Source organism: Balaenoptera acutorostrata, chromosome 5 (genome assembly GCF_949987535.1).
Source record: "Balaenoptera acutorostrata chromosome 5, mBalAcu1.1, whole genome shotgun sequence".
In the NCBI taxonomy this organism is placed as follows: domain Eukaryota; kingdom Metazoa; phylum Chordata; class Mammalia; order Artiodactyla; family Balaenopteridae; genus Balaenoptera; species Balaenoptera acutorostrata.
In genome coordinates this window covers 79262311-79283030 of record NC_080068.1, presented here as the reverse complement: position 1 = coordinate 79283030, position 20720 = coordinate 79262311, and the positions used below count along the sequence as shown (strand labels likewise).

The 20720-nt window shown below is 36.8% G+C and overlaps 1 protein-coding gene across 5 annotated transcripts in view; it reads left to right on the top strand.

Annotated features, from left to right (window-relative positions):
* Positions 1-20720, top strand: part of WDR19 (WD repeat domain 19) — an 83518-nt gene that overhangs the window by 34425 nt on the left and 28373 nt on the right. For all 5 annotated transcript variants that reach the window (XM_007178817.3, XM_007178816.3, XM_057546460.1 and 2 more), the window contains 10 exons: positions 3018-3167; positions 7204-7351; positions 7480-7684; positions 10282-10441; positions 10635-10745; positions 14353-14462; positions 17382-17439; positions 19389-19529; positions 19610-19692; positions 20252-20335. In XM_007178817.3, coding sequence (XP_007178879.2) covers positions 3018-3167; positions 7204-7351; positions 7480-7684; positions 10282-10441; positions 10635-10745; positions 14353-14462; positions 17382-17439; positions 19389-19529; positions 19610-19692; positions 20252-20335 — 1250 coding nt within the window. The remainder of the gene's footprint in view (positions 1-3017; positions 3168-7203; positions 7352-7479; positions 7685-10281; positions 10442-10634; positions 10746-14352; positions 14463-17381; positions 17440-19388; positions 19530-19609; positions 19693-20251; positions 20336-20720) is intronic.

Here is a 20720-nt window from a genome sequence, read left to right as displayed (position 1 = left end):
TATACCTTGTAAGGTATAGTGAATAGTATAAGTTCATTTATTAGAATAGTATGTGTCCCCTCCTACCTCTGCTGTTGCTGTCATACATTTTACTTTTACAGGTATTATAAACCCCATAATACACTGATATTAGTTTTGTTTAAACAATCAATTAAGAGACTTACATAATAAAAAATATCTTATATATTTCTCCATATAGTTACCATTTTTGGTGCCCTTCATTCTATTATGTGGACCCATAGTTCCAGCTGGTATCATTTTCCTTCCACTAAAGGACTTCCTTTGTCACTGTTTGTACTGCTGGTCTGCTGGTGATGAATTCTTTTGCTTTCATGTCTGAAAACATCTTTATTTCACCTGCATTTTTGAAAAATATTTTTGCTAGATATAGAATTGTAGGTTGACAGTTTTTTCTTTCAGTACTTTAAAGATGTTGCTCCTCTGTCTTCTTGCCTGCATTATTTCTAATGAGAAATCGGTCATCTGTATCTTTGTTTCTCTGTGTGTAAGCTGTCTTTTTCCTCTGGCTTCTTTTAATACTTTATCACTGGTTTTGAGCAATTTGATTGTGATCTGTCTTGATGTAATTTTCTTCATATTTCTTTGCTTGAGGTTGTTGAATCCACAGGTTTATAGTTTTAATAAAATTTGGAGTATTTTCAGCCATTATTTCTTCAAATATTGTTTTCTCTCTCTGTTTGCATTCCAATTTCAGAAACTCCAATTATACATATATTAAACCACTTTAAATTATCCCACAGTTGATGCTCTTTAAATTTTTTTATTTTTTTCTCAATTTCATTTTGGATAATTTCTACTGCTGTATTTCAAGGTCACTAGCCTTTTTTTCTGTCATGTTTAATCTGCCAGTAGTTTCATCCATCGTATTTTTCATTTCAGACATGGTAGCTCACCTGCAGAAGATATATTAGAGTCTGTTTTTGTATCTTCCATGTCTCCACTTACCTTTTTAAACATATGCCATGCAGTGATATTAACTGTTTTAGTTACATTGTCTGCTAAATCTAATATCCAGGTCAGTTTTGATTGATCAGTTATTCTCCTTAATATGGGTTATGTTTTCCTACTTCTTTGCACTCATGGTACTTTTACCTTTTGGCGTGCTGGATGTTTTTGTATTCCTAAAAATACTCTTGAGCTTTGTTCTGGGATGCAGTTAATTTGCTTGGAAACAGTTTGACCCTTTTGAGTCTGCTTTTGTGATTTGTTAGGTAGATGTGAAACACTGCTTAGTCTACAGCTAATTACTTCCCACTTTTGAGGCAAGATCTTCCTGAATACTCTACCCAATATCCCATGAATTATGTTTTCCAGTCTGGCTATTGGGAACAGTCACTGTTCCCAGTCCTGTGTGAGTGCCAGTCACTGTTCACTCTAATCCTTTTGGATGGTTCTTTTTCCTGGCTTCAGCAGTTTTCTCATATTTATGCAGTGATTAGTTCTCTGCTGAAGACTCAAGGTAGGCCCTCTGAAGGTCTCCAAGTTTCTCTCTCAGTGCAGCTTTCTCCTCTCTGGTACTATACCCTGCAAAGTCTAGCCGCCTCCTTCCCTGCCCCCACTGGATTCTCAGTTCTATCTCCTCACCTCAGGGAATCATGCTCTACCTGCATTTTCCCTCCCTTTGCCGTGGCTTGAAAACTCTCTCAAGGCGAAAGCTGGAGCATTCACAGGACTTACTTTGTTTGTTTCCCATCTCTCAGAGATCATTTTCCTTTGTTGCCTTATTCCAGTATCTTAAAAACTGTTTTTTCATGTATTTTGTCTGTTATTTTTGGTCATTTTGGGTGGGAAAGTTAAATCACGTCTGTTATTCCATCTTGGCCCGAATAGAAATCTAAGATATTATCATGTGTTTTTATTTCAATTAAACTTTTTATTTTGAGATCATCATAGATTCACATGAAGTTGTAAGAAACAATACAGAGAGATCCTAATAAACCCTTTTCCTAGTTTCCCCCAATGGTCATGTTACATTGCATATCACAACCAGGGTATTGACATTAATAGTCAAGATACAGAACAATTCTGTCACTACAAGGATCCTTTATGTTGCTGTTTTATCTCCACATCCACTTTCCTCCTGCCCCCACCTCATCCTTAATCCCTGGTAACAAATAATCTGGCTTTTCTGGTGTATTCCAATGATCTATGTGTCTATCCCTCCACCAGTACTACAGAATCTTGATTGCTGTAGCTATAAAAAAAAGTCTTGAAATTTAATAGACTAATTTTCCCACTGTATTTTTTCAAAAATGTTTTAGCTATTTTAGTTCCTTTGCCGGTCCATATAAATTTTAGAATAATCTTGTCTGTGTCTACAAAAAAATCTTGCTGAGATTTTTGTTGGAATTATATTAAACCTGTATATAAGTTCAGGAGAAGTAACATGTTTACTGTGACACCAATTCATGAATGCAGTTCACCTCTCCATTTATTCAGATGTTCTTTAATTCTTTCATTTGTGTTTGTTAGTTTTCAGCACACAAATCCTATGCATGCTTTGTTGAATTTACACCTAAGTATTTAATTTTTTTGAGTGATTGTAAATGATATATTTTTAAATTTTGATGTCTACATGTTCTTTGCTAACATATAGAACTACAATTGATTGTATCTGGTGGGTTTTGGTTTATTTTTTATTTTAAATTTAATTTTCTAATTTATTAATTAACAGCAAAAATATTTAAAGTAACATGACTTGAAAGTCACTTAAACAATAAGGGTATTTCTTGCAAGTGGAAAATCTGAAAAATCAATTAAGCTTTAATATCACTAAGAATGTTAGAATTAATAGACTGTTGAATCACATGTGCATTCTCATTTTACTAATTTTCTTGGGTCTGTACTTTGCTCATATAGTAAATATTATTCTTAGATTCTTCCTTGATCAAAAATATGACATTTTTTTCTTTAAGTTAGGAAATATGTTTAACATAAATGCTGAAAGTCTGTATTTTCTTGACAACCTTTTATTTCTATGACTGTATTTTTTTTAGACTGGTGTCATTCAGTATTTCTACATTGAAGACTGGCAATTTGTTAATGATTATCGACATCCTGTCAGTGTGAAAAAGATTTTTCCTGACCCAAATGGGACCAGATTAGTTTTCATTGATGAAAAAAGTGATGGATATGTCTACTGTCCAGTAAGTCGAGAAAAGTTTTCAAATGCTTGTTTTTAAAAAATGCAACATATGAAGAAAAAAGTGTTTTTAAAATATATTCCATATATAAGATCATTTTCTCTTAAACCTTGCCAAGGATTGTAGTACTTTGCTGTCATGTTTGTGATATCATGTTTGTGATCAGTTTTCATGACTATTTACATCAAGAAAAGTTTTTCCATTATTTTGCCATTTTTCAGTGTTAAAAATCTTCAGAGAGATTTTTTAGTGGAAAGAATAGTTGTTACATTCTGCACCATTTTTAACCTTATTTACTGCACAATATTACAGTGTATCTTCAGGTACATGAGTTTTCTCTCTAGAAATGCAATAGCGTCAGAGGGCAGGGACTGTTCTCTGTCCTTTCTGCCCACCTCAGTTGATTTCCCTCTTCCCTTAAAGATCCTGAACATAAAGGAAAGGTATTTTTGTATGAGGTGATTGAAAACAGATGAACCCACTTTTAGACTTAGTTACTCTTATTTTTAAACATCCTTAACTTTTTTGAGAATAGATTTGGATAAAGGAAATGTTGTGCTTTTACATCATCTACTATACTTGAATTTTTCATTTACTTTTGATTTCCAGTTAATGACTTGTATGTTGTTGGTCACAGTTCACACAGCCTACAGCTGCTCTTGGACCCACCCTTAATAACTGTTCGTCTGTGCTTCACAGTGAAGACATGATTCAATGAAGACAGCTCTCCCCTCACAATACACTCTCCTAGATATAAAGACTTCCTTCCTTCCGTTTCTGTCTCTCTCTCTCTTCCTCTCCTCCCTTCCTTTCTTTATCTTCCCTTCATTTTTTTTCTTTTTCTTTTCTTTCTTTGACAAATGTAACAGGTTTCCATGGGTGTCTGAATTATTTATGCCAAGTTCCTAATATTCTAGTTCTTATTCAACCCATTTCTCGATCACAGAACAAATGAGGAAAATGACCTAAATATAAAGATGACCTTGCGTTCCCTCTACTTAATAAGGAAATTCAGTCTGTAGAGATTTCCTTTCTGGAACAGGGTATAAGGAAGTTAAGCTGCCTTGCTTCCTATGTGGGTTCACCCCGGGTGGAGTCTGCTGTTTAGACAGGGTGTACAAGAGGGTAGCAGGGTGCAGCGGGCACGGACAGGACTGAGAGTGAGAAGAGGGGTCTGACGGCTCGGAAAAGGGCCAGGGGTAAGACCTGTCCCGGACACGTTGATGTTTTTTTCTTTGTCCTTTTACAGTTCTCCTTTCCTTGATAATTTCTGTCAAAGAGGCTAGTGTGACCTCCCTCCTGGCGTTGGGACGAGGTTTCAGTGAGCTGATTTTTCCAAACATATTATCAGGCATAGGGTAGCTGTTTAGCAGGGGTTAGTTAAAGCTCTGCCCTCTTTACCTCTTTATCACAACTTAAAACCCTCACGTTCCAGAATTTTGTCACCTGTTGCTGCTCATCCCCAATCCCTTTTCCAAGTCTAACCTGCAACTCAGTTAAGTTAAAAAGAAAAACCCTGGTGAAACAAATCCGCACAAAAGAATGACTCCACGAGGGCATAGCCCCTCCCTAACCCAACATGGGTTGGGTGTGAACTTCTTTCCAAGTTAGGGTCTCATTGGTAGGTTAGAATTTTAGGCTGTTGGACAAGATATCTGAGGGGCATGTGGTACCCACAGGAGCAGTCCCTCTTTTAAATAATACCCAGTCTTGCCTAGGAGTAAGGCCAGCCTGGCAGGGAAGGGAAAGGAGAGCTTGTGGTGCAAAGCCTCCCCACACCTCAGACACAAGAGGAAGCTATGCTAAGGCCCTTGGACTCTTGACCAGAGTGCTGTGCTTTTTTTTTTTTTTATTTTAACACTCACCCTGTCATAGTGTGCTACTATTACAGCTTACTTTTTCATCCAACTTCAAAGTGAGAAAAACATTGCTTCTGTGATGTACATATATGAAAGTATATAATAATTCAAACTTCAACTATTCCTCTTTAAAATTCTCATATATACTCGCAATTTCTCTTCCTATGTACATTTATTCAACCTCTTTTCCTTCACTGTGTGGATGGTAAGGAAGTGACTCCTGTCATACATTAGAATTGGGAGAGATGGCTTTTTTCTTACATGTGCCCTAATGAAAACTTTGCACCCCATCATTCCCTATATACCCATAAAGGATGACTTGTGATATACTGTAGGAAGTTCATAAACAGAGGCAGTAGAGTATAGTAGTTTAGTGCATGGGCAGACAGACAAACCTGGATTTGAGATTAGTGATAATGACAACTAATATTTCTGTGCTGAGTATGCTGTACATATATCAGGGATTTCTTTTAATCCTTACAGCAGCCCCAGAGATAAATACTCCTATCTTACCATTTTACAGGTGGAGAAATTAAGGCATAGAAAAGGTAAGTCACTTGTCCAAGGTCACACAGTCAGCACATGGTATCAGTGGTGTGAGACTAGGCCGGCTTCCTCCAGGGCTCTCACTTTGATTGGATTCCCAGTTTCCCCACCTATAAAATGAATATGGTTCCAGGACCTACTTTGTAGATTGTATAAAAATTAAATGGGATAATGCACATAAAGCTTTCAGTACAGCATCTGCCACATAGTAAGCATTTAACAAATGGTTACCCCCTTTAAAACATTTCTGCCATCTAGCACTGGTGTGCTCATCCTTACAAACTGACTGAGAGTCAGTATGACATAGTAGTTAGAAGCATAGACTGTGGAGCCAGACTGCCTGGTTCAAATCCTGACTCTTCAACATATTAGCTGTGTGACTTCGGGCAGATTTCTGTGTGCCTCAGTTTCTTCATCTGCAAAATGGGCATAATAGTATCTGTCTTATAGAGTAAGAGATTAGAATTCAATATATTAAATTATAATCTATTAAATTATATATATTTACATATCTTAAAGTAATTCTATATATTAAATTCAATAAGTATAATTTACAAAAAGTAATTTATAAAGTAAATTAAGTAAATGTAAGTACAATAAGTATAATTAAATATAAGTACACTACCTGGTAAGCAACACTATCCAATAGAAATGTAATTTGAACTACATATATAATTTAAAATTTTCTACTAGTCACATTTTTTAAAAAAGGTAAAAAGAAACAGGTGAAATTAATTTTAATAATTTTAATTTAGCCCAATATTATCATTTCAGTATGCAATCAACATAAAAATTATTAATGAGATGTTTTACACTCTTTTTTTCATACTAACTCCTTGAGATCTGGTGGGTAGTTTACACTTCCCCACATCTCAATTTGGACTAGACACATTTCAGTGCTTAAGAGCCACATGTGGATATTAAATAGTGGCCATACTGTATTGTATGGCTGTATAATATTAGTTATTATTATTTATAGGAATTTTATATTTCATTCTTATTTTGAGAGGAAGATAGATTAGAGAGGAGACCCGTGTTTCTTAGCTCCACATTGAGGATATATATAAGCCTATCTGCCTGAGGAATATGTGGAATTGGAATATGTGGACTGATTTTTTTTAATAGCTTTTATTACTGTAACTACAGTTTATGTTTGTTGGAATTGCACTGTAGAGAAGTTTTTGAAATAAAACATACCCAGTGTAATTTATTTAGATCTCAAATCATATACAAATTAATTTGTTTCTTCTCTAGTTGGAGCATTTCTGTACCCAGTATTATCGAAAATTTTCTAAGCACAAGTGTGTTCATAGTTTAAATTTCCGTCATCTTGAGCAACTTCAACTTTTTTTTCTTAACCTGAAGTTTTGTGTCCAGACTTGAAGTTTTTCCTGCAAATTCACCAAATTTTAGATAAAATCCTTGATTTTCCATATAACTACAGTTTTTTTTCAAGCCAGACCTATAGGAATGGGAAAAGAAACTTTTCTTCCTTTATCTTGGGGTGTTGCTGAGTTGAATGTGGGTTGGTAAGCTTTGCCAGCTAAGGCTGTAGACAGACTCCTTCCTACCAAGGCAAATGATAATGGTTTAAGTACAGACTTGGGGCAAATCTGTAAATCCTTATTTTGTAGGTTAATGATGCTACCTATGAGATTCCAGATTTTTCACCAACCATTAAAGGTGTTCTTTGGGAAAACTGGCCAATGGATAAAGGTGTGTTTATTGCCTACGATGATGATAAGGTGTACACTTACGTCTTTCACAAGGACACTATACAAGGTACTTAATCACTTTTTTGTACATTTACTGAGAAATACATTTCCACTGCAGTGAAATTAAAACATTCCTTTCTGATGTGTGTGCTGAGTATCAGCTTTCAGCATTAAGAGGTCTGTTTTATAATATAGGATCCAAGGTCATTTTGGCTGGTGGCACCAAAGTTCCCTTCTGTCATAAACCTTTGCTGTTATATAACGGAGAATTGACCTGCCAGACGCAGAGTGGAAAAATAAACAACATTTACCTTAGCACCCACAGCTTCCTCCACAGTTTAAAAGATGTGGGGCTTAATGATCTGAGGCAGATGCTGACGCAGACTTTAACGCTAAAAAGGTATGGTTTTAAACACTTCTCATGGGGCCTCTCATTTGCTTTTGTGATTTTAAAGGTCAACTTCCATTAAAATAGAGATAATAGTATTTACCTCGTTTACTTCACAGGATTATTGTGAGGCTCAGATAATATGATGGATATGAGAATGTATATAAATTCTAAGGGAAGTACTTTTGTGCAATACTATCGGTGCTTTATTCCAGGAAAAGCCCTTCAGAACAAAAAGGCTTCTCATCACCCAAATAGCACAGTTACTGTGAAATTCTAATAAACGTAATTATTTCAACACTCTTAATTTCATCATAACAAAGTTTGATTTTACCTTACTTGAGATTTCCTTTTCCTGCTTTTTCCTCTCACCTCTTAGGGCCACTGTGAATTCCTTTGTGGTTCTGATTCTTCTCACCATCTCTTAAATGTTGCTCTTCCTCAGGGTCCCTTGAGCTCCTTTCTTCTCTTCTCAGTCTAATTATTCTTCCAGAGTGAATCTCCTCAAAGATGGTTTCAGTACCATCTATACGAGGCTGACTCCAAAATGTGCATCCTTGACTTAAACCTGTGTTTACCACTGCCTCCCAGTCATATGTAGTTGGGAGTCCATGAGTTCCTCAAACTTGCCTCATCATCTTCCCCAGCCTCCTCTTCTCCCCCTGCCCTAATCACATGGTGCACATGCCCTACCACCCACCCACTCCCACACACACCCACATACCCACACACCCTCACACACACACACACACCCCACACACACACCCTCACACACACACCCACATACCCACACACCCTCACACACACACACACCCCACACACACACCCTCACACACACCCACACCCACACACCCTCCCTCACACACACACACACCCTCACACACACACAAACACACACCCTCTCACACACACACCCTCACCATGCACACACCCTCACACACACACCCTCACACACACACACCCTCATACACACACACCCTCACACATACACCCTCACACCCACACCCTCACACACACACACACACCCTCACACACACACACACACACACCCCACACACATACCCCAGGTCCTTTTGTCCTCTGCTATTCCCCCACCTTAACTCAGGCCCTCACGTGGAGTAATGTATATCGGAACCACTTCCTGACTGCTCTCTCTGCTGGTAGTCTCATGACAATCTAATCTATTCTCTACACACTTCGGAAAATGTGAATCTGATCCTCTCATTTCCCTGGTGAAGATCTTCCAGTGACTTCCTGTTGCCTTTAGGAAGAAACCCCTGCTTCTCGGGACCTCAGCATGACACGCTAGGCTCATGATGATTTAATACTAGCCTCATCTGTCCCCACTCCTCCACGCCTCTCTGTGCGCTGACTGCTTGGATTCAGTATTTTTCATGATTTCTTGCCTTGGCACGCGCCACTTTCTCATCCTGGGCTGCCCCTCCCTGTCTCTGTAGATAGTAACTCCTCATTCTTCACCATACAGCGGAGCCCTCTCCTCCTCCAGGAAGCCTTCCCAGAAGCCCTGACCACTGTCAGTCTCGGTCAGGGCCTTTCCAATGTGTTGCCTCAGAGCCAGGATCCCGTGTGGAGAGTGGTTTAGAACACGTTATCTCTTACCGCTGTGTGACCTGGGCTGGATTTTTAAGGCCTCTAAGCCTCACTTTGCTCATCTCTAAAGGAGAAATAATAATAATACATAGTGGATAGTGTCATTAGGGTGATCCAGCGAGAGAATTTATACAAAGCACTTAGCACAAAGATTCACATATTGTAGGCACTCCGGTACCTTTGTCATACTGTGTCATAGTCATCTGTTTTCTTACCTGTCTCTTCCACCTTCCCCAAGTATGACTGCCTAAAGGACAGTGATTTGCATTTGAGCCTTACGTCTTGGTTCCTGGCACATAACGGTGCTCAGTGAATGTGTGTTGGATGGAAAAATGCATCAGTGAATAGAGGGGAAGGCGTAACATATTCATTAATGTAGGGGTTCCACAAAAAGTCTCACTGGCATTTATGGTTAAGTTTTATACCAGAGGTCAGCAAGCTTTTTCTGTTATGGTCCAGGTGGTAAGTATTTTCAGGCATTAAGGACCATAGGGTCTGTCACACCTACTCAGGTCAGCTGTTGCAGTGCAAGCGCAGCCAAGAGAGTCCGTAAAGAGCGGGCGGGTGAGTGTCTGTGTTCCACTCACACTTTATTCCCCAAAACAGGCAGCTGTGGGCCATAGTTTGCTGACCCCTGTTTTAAAAGTTCCCAATTTATAGGAATAGAGTACTAATTTTATTAGACTTATGTGAGAACAAAAATAATTTTCATCTGTGTGTGAAGTAAACCAAAAATAAATAAACAGAATTAGTTGTTGATGAGGGAAGGTGGTTATACAGAATAGATTCAGATTAATTCAAGAAATTCAAGAAAAAACATCTGCATAAAACTGGAAGAAAAGTTTATATAGCTTTTCATCACTTGAAAATGATGAAAGATTAAGAAATGTTTCTGCAAAATTTATCTAGGGCATAACATTAAATTATATACAATCTGAAAATTGCCTCATAGGGAGCAAATAGAGCTCCCTGATTAAGCTTATGTACTCAACTGCTAGGTTTTCTGATGCTTGGGAAATGTGCAAGACTCTGGATGATCATGCTGCCTGGAATGAGTTGGCCAGAGCTTGTCTACACCACATGGAAGTGGAGTTTGCAATCCGTGTTTATCGGACAATTGGAAACGTTGGCATGGTGATGTCCTTGGAACAAATAAAGGTAAACAGCATCTTATGGGAATTATCAGATTAGCATTTAAATGGTGTTTAGTCAAACATTTAAAGTTTCTGCAGTTACTCTTACCTAACTCGTAAACAAATTAATCGATAGACCACTACCACTTCCTCCTAAGTACAGTCCTTAAATAAAAAACCCTTGTATTTCTTCTCATTAAAACTGCTTTTATTTGTAGGGAATAGAGGACTACAATCTTTTGGCAGGACATCTTGCCATGTTTACTAATGATTTCAACCTGGCTCAGGACCTGTACCTGGCATCCAGCTGTCCCATTGCTGCCCTGGAGGTATGGCAGCAAATGAGGGGGAAAACACGCAAAGAGGCTCTCACCTTTTGTAGAGTTAAAATCTCTCAGCACCAGATACCACATGCCTTCCCCCTCCTAGAATTCAGACTTCAGCTTTAAGAATTCCTGAGTATTCATTAACTTCAGAAATATTTTCACTCTGCATTCTGTGGAGCCATGAAAGGCATGGTATTGTAACATTACCAAATAATTTAAAGTCAGACTGTGTCCAGAGAGGACAGATTCCATAACTTACAAAAACGCATACAAATAAAAACAGCCACCATTTCTTTCTTTCTTTCTTTCTTTCTTTTATAGACAAAGATGTATATTTTAAGAGTATTTGTTTTTTTGTTTTTCTTAACATCTTTATTGGAGTATAATTGCTTTACAATGGTGTGTTAGTTTCTGCTTTATAACAAAGTGAATCAGCTGTACACAGACATATATCCCCATATCTCCTCCCTCTTGCGTCTCCCTCCCACCCTCCCTATCCCACTCCTCTAGGTGGTCACAGAGCACCGAGCTGATCTCCCTGTGCTATGTGGCTGCTTCCCACTAGCTATCTGTTTTACATTTGGTAGTGTATATATGTCCATGCCACTCTCTTACTTTTTCCCCGCTTACCCTTCCCCCTCCCTGTGTCCTCAAGTCCATTCTCTAGTCCGCGTCTTTATTCCTGTCCTGCCCCTAGGTTCTTCAGAACCTTTTTTTTTTTTTTTTTTAGATTCCATATATATGTGTTAGCATACGGTATTCATTTTTCTCTTTCTGACTTACTTCACTCTGTATGAGAGACTCTGGGTCCATCCACCTCACTACAAATAACTCAATTTCGTTTCTTTTTATGGCTGAGTAATATTCCATTGTATATATGCGCCACATCTTCTTTATCCATTCATCTGTCGATGGACACTTAGGTTGCTTCCATGTCCTGGCTATTGTAAATAGAGCTGCAGTGAACATTTTGGTACATAACTCTTTTTGAATTATGGTTTTCTCAGGGTATATGCCCAGTAGTGGGATTGCTGGGTCATATGGTAGTTCTATTTGTAGTTTTTTAAGGAACCTCCATACTGTTCTCCATAGTGGCTGTATCGATTTACATTCCTACCAACAGTGCAAGAGGGTTCCCTTTTCTCCACACCCTCTCCAGCATTTATTGTTTGTACATTTTTTGATGATGGCCATTCTGATTGGTGTGAGGTGATACCTCACTGTAGTTTTGATTTGCATTTCTCTAATGATTAGTGATGTTGAGCATCCTTTCATGTGTTTGTTGGCAATGTGTATATCTTCTTTGGAGAAATGTCAATTTAGGTCTTCTGCCCATTTTTGGATTGGGTTGTTTGTGTTTTTGATATTGAGCTGCATGAGCTGTTTGTAAATTTTGGAGATTAATCCTTTGTCAGTTGCTTCATTTGCAAATATTTTCTCCCATTCTGAGGGTTGTCTTTTCGTCTTATGTTTTCCTTTGCTGTGCAAAAGCTTTTAAGTTTCATTAGGCCCCATTTGTTTATTTTTGTTTTTATTTCCATTTCTCTAGGAGGTGTGTCAAAAAGGATCTTGCTGTGATTTATGTCATAGAGTGTTCTTCCTATGTTTTCCTCTAAGAGTTTTATAGTGTCTGGCCTTACATTTAGGTCTTTCATCCATTTTGAGTTTATTTTTGTGTATGGCGTTAGGGAGTGTTCTAATTTCATTCTTTTACATGTAGCTGTTCAGTTTTCCCAGCACCACTTATTGAAGAGGCTATCTTTTCTCCATTGTATATTCTTGCCTCCTTTATCAAAGATAAGGTGACCATAGGTGCATGGGTTTAGCTCTGAACAGCCACCATTTATCGAGTGCTCACACGTGCCAGGCACTTTTTTAAGCATTGACATATTTTAATTCATTTAATCTTCACAACAGTCCTGTGAGATAATACTATTATTTTCTCTATTTTCCAAATGGGAAAATAGAGGCGCATTTGTCTTTTATTTCTTATGTGAAATTCTCTTGTGTATGAAGAGGGGGCTAAGGCTTGTGTATCATCACTAGTTTCCCAGAGGTGAGTGTTGCAGGGGAAGGGTCAGAACGGAGTGAAGGACCTAGTTCAGCGCAAGGAAGGAGAGAGCTGTGGTGGTATAGAGTAGTGGTTAAGAACGTGGATTTTAGAGTCGGACGTGGCTGGGTTCAGATCCCAGCTCTGTGTAACCTTGGACAAGTTATTTCATCTGTCTGTGCCCTAGATCCCATTTAAAGGAGGGATAACAATATCTAGCCCACAGGGTGTTGTAAAGATTTAAGAATGAGATTAGATCTTTTGGAACAGTGCCTGACGGGCTGTAAAGACAGAGATCGTGGCTGCTGACTCTCACATTATTTCACCCCAGCCCGCATTTCTGCAACCACATAGAGGGAAGCATATGTGCTGTTGATTTCACAGCTTGTCTTTTCAAATTGTTCTATAGCAAATTTTCATTTTTAAATTTTAAGTGGACTAAATTACTTTTGTTTTAAGAAAAAATTAGATAATTTTACAACATTATTTGAGATCATTGGGGACACCCTGAGAAATTTTCAGAACTTGGATTGGTAAGCACTGAAGTAGGAACATGGCTGCACTGAGTGAGGGCAACGTGTCATCCCAGCTCTTCTGCATTAGCTGTGGACACTTGTGTGCTGCTGGATTTGTAAAGGATTTAAGGTGATGGCTTCCCAATGGAAAGAGGTGATTGCACCCCGTTGTTCCTTTAACCTCACTCTGAAGACTGATAGGTTAGCTAAGTAAAGAGGTTGGAAGCAAAGCCCTGCCGCCCAGCCCTGCCACACACTAACATTGAGACTTTGTGTGCAAAACTAGCCTCTGTTTGCCTCAGTTTCTGGATCCCTAAAATGGGCACAAGAGCAGCTCGTTACAAAAAGCCTAGTTGTGAAAAGTAAATAGGCTAATGTCCTAAAACAGTACCTGGCAGAAAATAGCACTTACAAAATGTTAGCCATTATTAATTCTTTACAAAGAGTGAATAAAGTGAGGAATGAACTCTAAAAAATTAATGGTTTAATCTTTAATGGTTAGTTTTTATGTGGAATTATGTACCAGACACAGATAAAAGACCTTGGGAGCCAGAGAGAAAGACACGTTCACGTTTTACTTATGTTTGCTACTATTCGTCTCATGATATAGGTCCAGATTTTCTCAGAAAATAACATCAGTTCCTACAGTAAAGTATTTCTCAACTTTTTCTTTATCATCTCCCCTCTAAGGAGAAATATTAATTTTAATTTAGCTGATTGAATTAATTTTAATTCAATGTAATTTTTTCCTATGGAGAAAAATTAAATACTAAAGAGAATAAGATTTTGTTTAGGATTGAGTTTTGGAGGGCCACAAACCATTGTAACAGCCAAGATGTTTTTGGTCCCCAAGAACCAATTTTCACCCTTTTGGAGGCTTTGTCACCTGCATTGAGAATGTATGCTATAGTAATTTATTGTCTTTGGAAAGACCAAGTTTCATTTTTTAAACAAAAAGTATCTGTAATCACTTTTATTAAAAACTATATGGTGACTGTGCAGAATAATTTGCTATTTGAAATTAGTATCTCTCTCTTCCTAATAGATGAGAAGGGATTTACAGCACTGGGACAGTGCTCTACAGCTGGCAAAGCGTTTAGCCCCAGACCAAATACCGTTTATATCAAAAGAATATGCTATTCAGCTTGAATTCACGTAAGTACTTGTCTTTATATGTTTCAGTCAGTATCTAATTATTGAATATCTTCAATTCTAAACTGCTGTTCATTATAAGGCCATTGATTTAATAATTAAATCCATTGATTTAATAATTGCTTCTTAGGTGGAAAAAGCCATGTTAATTATACATCCAAAAAGTGTTTTATTTTAACTAATGATGTCTTATCCATGTATTTATCCACTTGCATTTTCAGCATCAAAGCCAAGTTTGGGTCTAAGCCTTTTCTATATTTAGAGTCTAAATATTATTTTGAATCACATTTGGCCAACAACAGTTACACATAAACATTGGGATGACTCTGCTTTTCTTAACCTACGCCCATGACCTTGACCTCTTTGAACACTTGGAGGATTTGCAGTGTGATTTCAAGGCACGGCGAAAAATACCAGGCTTTGTTCTACAACTTCTATTTGCTTAAATTTGTACTTTTTCTTTTGTAAATTGAATTGCACATGGATAAAAATTCAACAGCTAATGTTGAAAATCACGCCAGAAATTTTTCACAGGTGGATATGTAGTGCTTGAATAATAATCCTTCATGATGCATGATGAATAGGCTTCACAGATATTTCCTACCTTTGAAAACGCCATAATCTATTCTGAGAGATTTAGAATTTTCTAGTGCTGTTAATTGCTAGATGGTCTTAACTGTCAGTAGTCTTAATTGACAGACTATACATTTTTATTTCAATGCTGCATAAAAGTGTAATTTTAGAGGTATTCAAGATCCAATTGTAAGCTCACCTTCAGCCATGGTTAATGCCACTAATGGAGATACGTGCAGAGACAAAAAATGAATAATTCATTTGCAAATATAAGTTCACAGGTATATGTGCAATGGCAGTTATATCACAACTGGACAATTTCTTTTGACATTTATAGGATACATTCCAATTTCAAAAACTATAAAATGGGAAAAATACTGTTTTTTAAACAAAGAAAATATGGTTCTAGCATTTAAAAAAACATTTTTATATAGTTCCACTTTGTTTTCTATAGACTTTAGATTCATTGAGAATGTTGACAGCTAATAGTTGTAGAAATTATTCCATCAAAAGTATTCTTTCATTTCTAACCAAGATACCTTATTTAAAATTTTCCATTTTGCAAGTAAAAACTTTTTGGAGATTTTATTTCTTCTTAGTCAACCTTGATCTAAATTTGGCACATTTCTGCCTCTTATACAGTTAATCCATATGTTGAAAAGGTCAAATAAGAATCTTGGTACATAACACAATGGACAAGGCCCTCCGTGTCTGTCCTGAGAGTGACTGGGTCTTAGAGTAAAGAGAAAAGGGTCATTACATTGGGAGATGACCCACCATCTCCTGTCAGAGCACAAACACCCAAGTAAGCCCTGGAACCATCCAGAAAACTTCCATTGTCTCTTCTTTCAGGAGAATCAAAGTTTTTGTAGCAGACCCTCAAAAACTGTCTCGTTATAGTCAGATGAGCTGAGCCAGTTGAAAGCCTGTGATGTTGTTGATATTTTTTAACCCTTTCTGCTCAACACTTCACCGTGAAGCCACCAATTCCCAAAACTTTCACTGCTATTTCTGTGCTGACCCCTGGACCCTGATCTAGGTACACACCCCAGCCCCCCAAATCAGGAGACTTTCCCTTGTGATAATAGTAATGAACTAAGTATATCTCATCATCATCCGATATCCCAGTAGCCACCAGCTGCTGATTTTGATGCTAAGGCCCTAGGCCTGTGCTCAGTTCCATCAGTCTGTTTTATTCTGCATCCAAGACATTGATTAGATCAAAGCAGGACCAGTCTGTCACCTGTGGGAGGGATTTAGCTCTCCAGTCTGGCACTAGAATAATGAGCTAGATCCACATGAGCGTTCCAAAATAAAATAATAATAAAGTGAGTGAACTAAAATACCATAAAAATAAAGTGAGAGTTCCCAAAGTCTTAATTTAGCATCTCCTAACTGGGTTTGCCCAAGGAAAACCTCAGATTCCTGAAGGAGGAACTATCAGGAGACATCTCTAGCTGTGTTGATGTAATTGGGTCCAAATATTAGAAATTCCCACTTAGGAACACTGCTGACTGTGAAGCCCTGGGCTGTCCAAAACAAAGTTCTCAATCGGCTTCTCTTCCAGAAAATTCCTTGTAACCAACAGATGAGGAAACTGAGTGAGGCTGAGAGAGGTTGAATAACTGGTCTAAGCTGATAAGGTGGAGCTCAAATAATGACATTTTCAGAGCTGATTAATTTATTATGGAGGAGATGATTTCTCAGAGGACAGTGGATCTCCAAATGGATCTTAAGCAAATCACTGATCCATTCTGTTCCAAGCAATAAAAATGAATTGAGGTAATAAATATGACTTCTAGATATGCAGATCCATGTTAGCATTGGTCATGGGAATAGGGAGTGGTATTATTTATTTCATGTATAATACTTCTTATCAGAATAAGAACCAGGGCCCTTAATACTGTCATCCCCAATGTTTTCCTTCATTTCTACCCAGATTCTCTCAATACATATTGTACTTATAAATATTGGGTGTTTGGAAAAAACATTCTTTTTTATGGTCACATGATTGTCTTTAGTGCCCCAAAGGAGATAATTAAGCAAAAGTGACCCATAAAATTTAATGTACCTCCCCAAAATGCCTAGCATACTGCAAAGTTAGTACCTTACAGTCTTAGCACAATCTAAAGAGTCATGTACCAAAATGTTCATTTTGTTCAGCTCTGTTTACAATAAATATTTTTAAAGTAGCAAAATAATGGACTGCACTTGAAAGAATGCATGTATAAATGTCGTTTATCACAACTTTTATGTGCGTAAGCAATTCAGTGACAGCTGATCTTTTAAATCTTGTATATGTAAATAAGATACTTAAATGTGTATTAAAATTCACATTTTTTTTTTCAGGGGTGATTATGTAAATGCTTTGGCTCATTATGAGAAAGGAATAACAGGTGATAATAAGGTAACCTTGAATAAAGATAAGATATGCGTAATTATCTTTGGGTTTGTTGTTAGTTTCCTTTAAAAAATAATCTTATTTGCATTGTATTTATTCCCTATATAGCAGGTGAGCCTTTTTTCAGTTCATTAACAGCTTTGTAAGGATATGGTTAAATCATTTTAAAACACTTAGAACTCTTAAAAACTGAAGTTGACAATATTTTTATCAGTCTGAAAAAGCTATGTTTTCCATTACACCCTAATTATGAGCTTCATATTAAGGTTGGGAGTAAGATTTTTATCCCTTCCCAGTTACAGGCTAGCTATGATTTTCATAAAGCTGTTCCTTTTACTCTTAAAAAGTTTCAATAACCACTTTGAAAGTGAATTCCCAGTCCATAAAAGTTTGTTCTGCCATTTCATTCCTTATGCTGTATCTTTTATGATGAGCCTGGTAAGCATGTACTTTACCCACCATTCCAGTCCATTCTCCCATCCCAGACGATCCCAGAATTTTAGCTCAAAAAGCTAAATTTTGCGATAAAAATTGATGTTTTTAAGTTAGGTGATGTCAAGATTGAAAATCTTTTTCTTTTCTATATTATATCTAGCATTTTATTACAAAAGTAATACAATTTCAGTATAGTCAATTTGAAAAATCACCAAAGTATGTTAACCTGCAAAGTGAGAATCCAACGTTCTCTCCTCCATCCACACTCCTTAATGGTAACCACTGTTCATGATTTTATATATTTCCATCCAGAATCTCTGCTAAGCATACAGATATGTATATAATAGGGATTTTTGCTAAAAATGAAATCATTCACTTCCATTCATTCAGCAAAGATCAACTGAGAATCCATTCTGTGAAAAGCAGCATTTTGCTTTATGGTCTTTCCAAATCAATACATTATGAATGTTTTAATTTTTTAAGAGCTTCTAAAATTTCGTTGTTTGGATGTACCATGGTTTTTTCATCCACTCCCTTATTGATTATATGGTAGTTGGGGTTTTGTTTCTATCAAAAACACCACAGTGAATATTCTACCTAGTATATATATCTTTAGCTACTTAAAATAGTATTTCAGCAGGATATATTCTTACAGGTGGAATTTCTAGGTCATAAAATGTGTGCTTTTAATTTTTTATACTGCTAGATTGCTCTCCAAAAGAACTTGTAGTAATTCATCCAGCTGTTAGTTGTGTAGGAAAGTGTCTGTTTCCCTCACATTTTCAACACTACTAATCTCGACCAATTTGATCAGCCAAAAAAAAGAGGGTATTTCATTTTACTTTGCGTGTATTTGATTATTAGTGAAGTCAAGCATGTTTTATTTATTTATTGGCCAATTGTATGTTTTTTTATGAATTGCCTGATTATACCCTTTGTTCATTTATCTCTTGGGGTTTTGACATTTTCTTTGTTTGGCTGCATCTATTTAAGTTCGTCCTTAATTGTGTTATTAAAGACAGTCACCACTAGTCACATGTGGCCATTTAAGTTATTTAAAATTAAATAAAATATAAAATTCAGTTCCTCTGTCACAAAATAAATAAATAAAGGTTTTTATGTTTCATCAGGCCTAGTAGAGAAATTTTCAGTTTGATAAATATTTTCTCAATGTTATTCATACATAGCATTTATGCTATGTGCCCAGTATATTTCCTCTCACTTAAAATTTTATACCAAGAAGACATACAAAGAGATGCAAGGTATTACGACAAAGGGACAGTAAAAATTTGGTCTTGAGCACAAAAGGTATAGACTTCTAAAAAATATATATATAACTTTACAACAGGTGATTTTTAAAAAAAGACTCAACGTTATTTCAAAATCTTGAGATTTGCCAGAAAAGGATTAATGAAAGTAAACCATAACCTTTGGGCTCATTTTAGATTTAAATTGTTTGGCTAGAATACATCATTTTAAGTTAGGGTCTGATTCATTAGTTATTTGCCTTCTAATTTCAGGAACATGATGAGGTATGTCTGGCTGGTGTGGCCCAGATGTCCATAAGAATGGGAGACATCCGCCGAGGGGTTAGCCTAGCCCTCAAGCACCCCAGCAGGGTCCTTAAAAGAGACTGTGGAGCCATACTGGAGAATATGAAGGTGGACTTTTCTGTGAATAAATATTCATGTGGTCTCATACATAATAAATTTAGTATTTTGACAATCTCATATTATTTTAGCAATTTTCAGAAGCAGCTCAACTCTATGAAAAAGGTCTCTACTATGACAAAGCAGCATCTGTTTACATCCGCTGTAAGAACTGGTAAGAAATTGCTAAAATTTGTTCTGAGCAGGTGTGGAAATGAATGTGTGTCGATGATCCCCCCACTGGTTTTCTTGCTGCTCCTCCCAGCTATACAACTATTGCCTCTATCTGGGCCTTCCTTCCATCTCCTCTTTTTCTTTTTAGATGAGTTCACATTAATAGTTCCTTTTCCAAAGAACAGCCCATTTCCTTGGTTTAATATGGGGAAATACCTGATCAGATAAATTGCTAGAATAAAAAAGCCCTATTGTGCCCAAAGAGTTAATGAACTAACCTTCATTTTCCCACAGAGGGTGGGCTAGTGGGGTTGGGGGCCGGAGAAAGAGCATTTTTTTTTTTTTTGCCAGCCGTCATATAAAACTATTTATTCATAAATATTTTCCAAAATGAAAATAGGTTTACCAAAAAAATTAAATCTTTTACCTATAGGAGGCCAAGATTTTTTAAAGATCATGATAACTGTTTTTTGAATCCTAAAAACTAATATCTGATTGTAGGAAGCTACTTTTAGATCAAATGTAGTGCTGATATTATTCTCCTAAACCTACCTTTCTAGGGCAAAAGTTGGTGAACTTCTGCCTCATGTTTCTTCTCCAAAGATTCACTTGCAGTATGCCAAAGCTAAAGAAGCAGATGGAAGGTTTGTACAATTTCTCAATTTTATTCAAATATAAAAGAATGTTTTATAAATTAACTATTGATATTTGCAACCCTCTAAGAAAGGCAAAGCACAGAAAGACAGAAAATATCTTTACTCCTCACCTGGCTTGAAATGCCAGACTATTAAGTTTTTCCCACACTTTTATATACCTCAGTCAATCCTTTATGTATTCATATATGGACTAAAATCTCATTTTTACTTGAGGGTTAAATATTATAAGTTGAAATTTTGATATAATATGGCATGAAAATGAAGTTAGGCAATAGTCATTTTATTAAGGACGATAACTTACAGATGCAGAGGGAAAGAATACTGTTGAAGCCACAAAACAGTATTAAAATATAGCAATGGATAGTTGGTATCC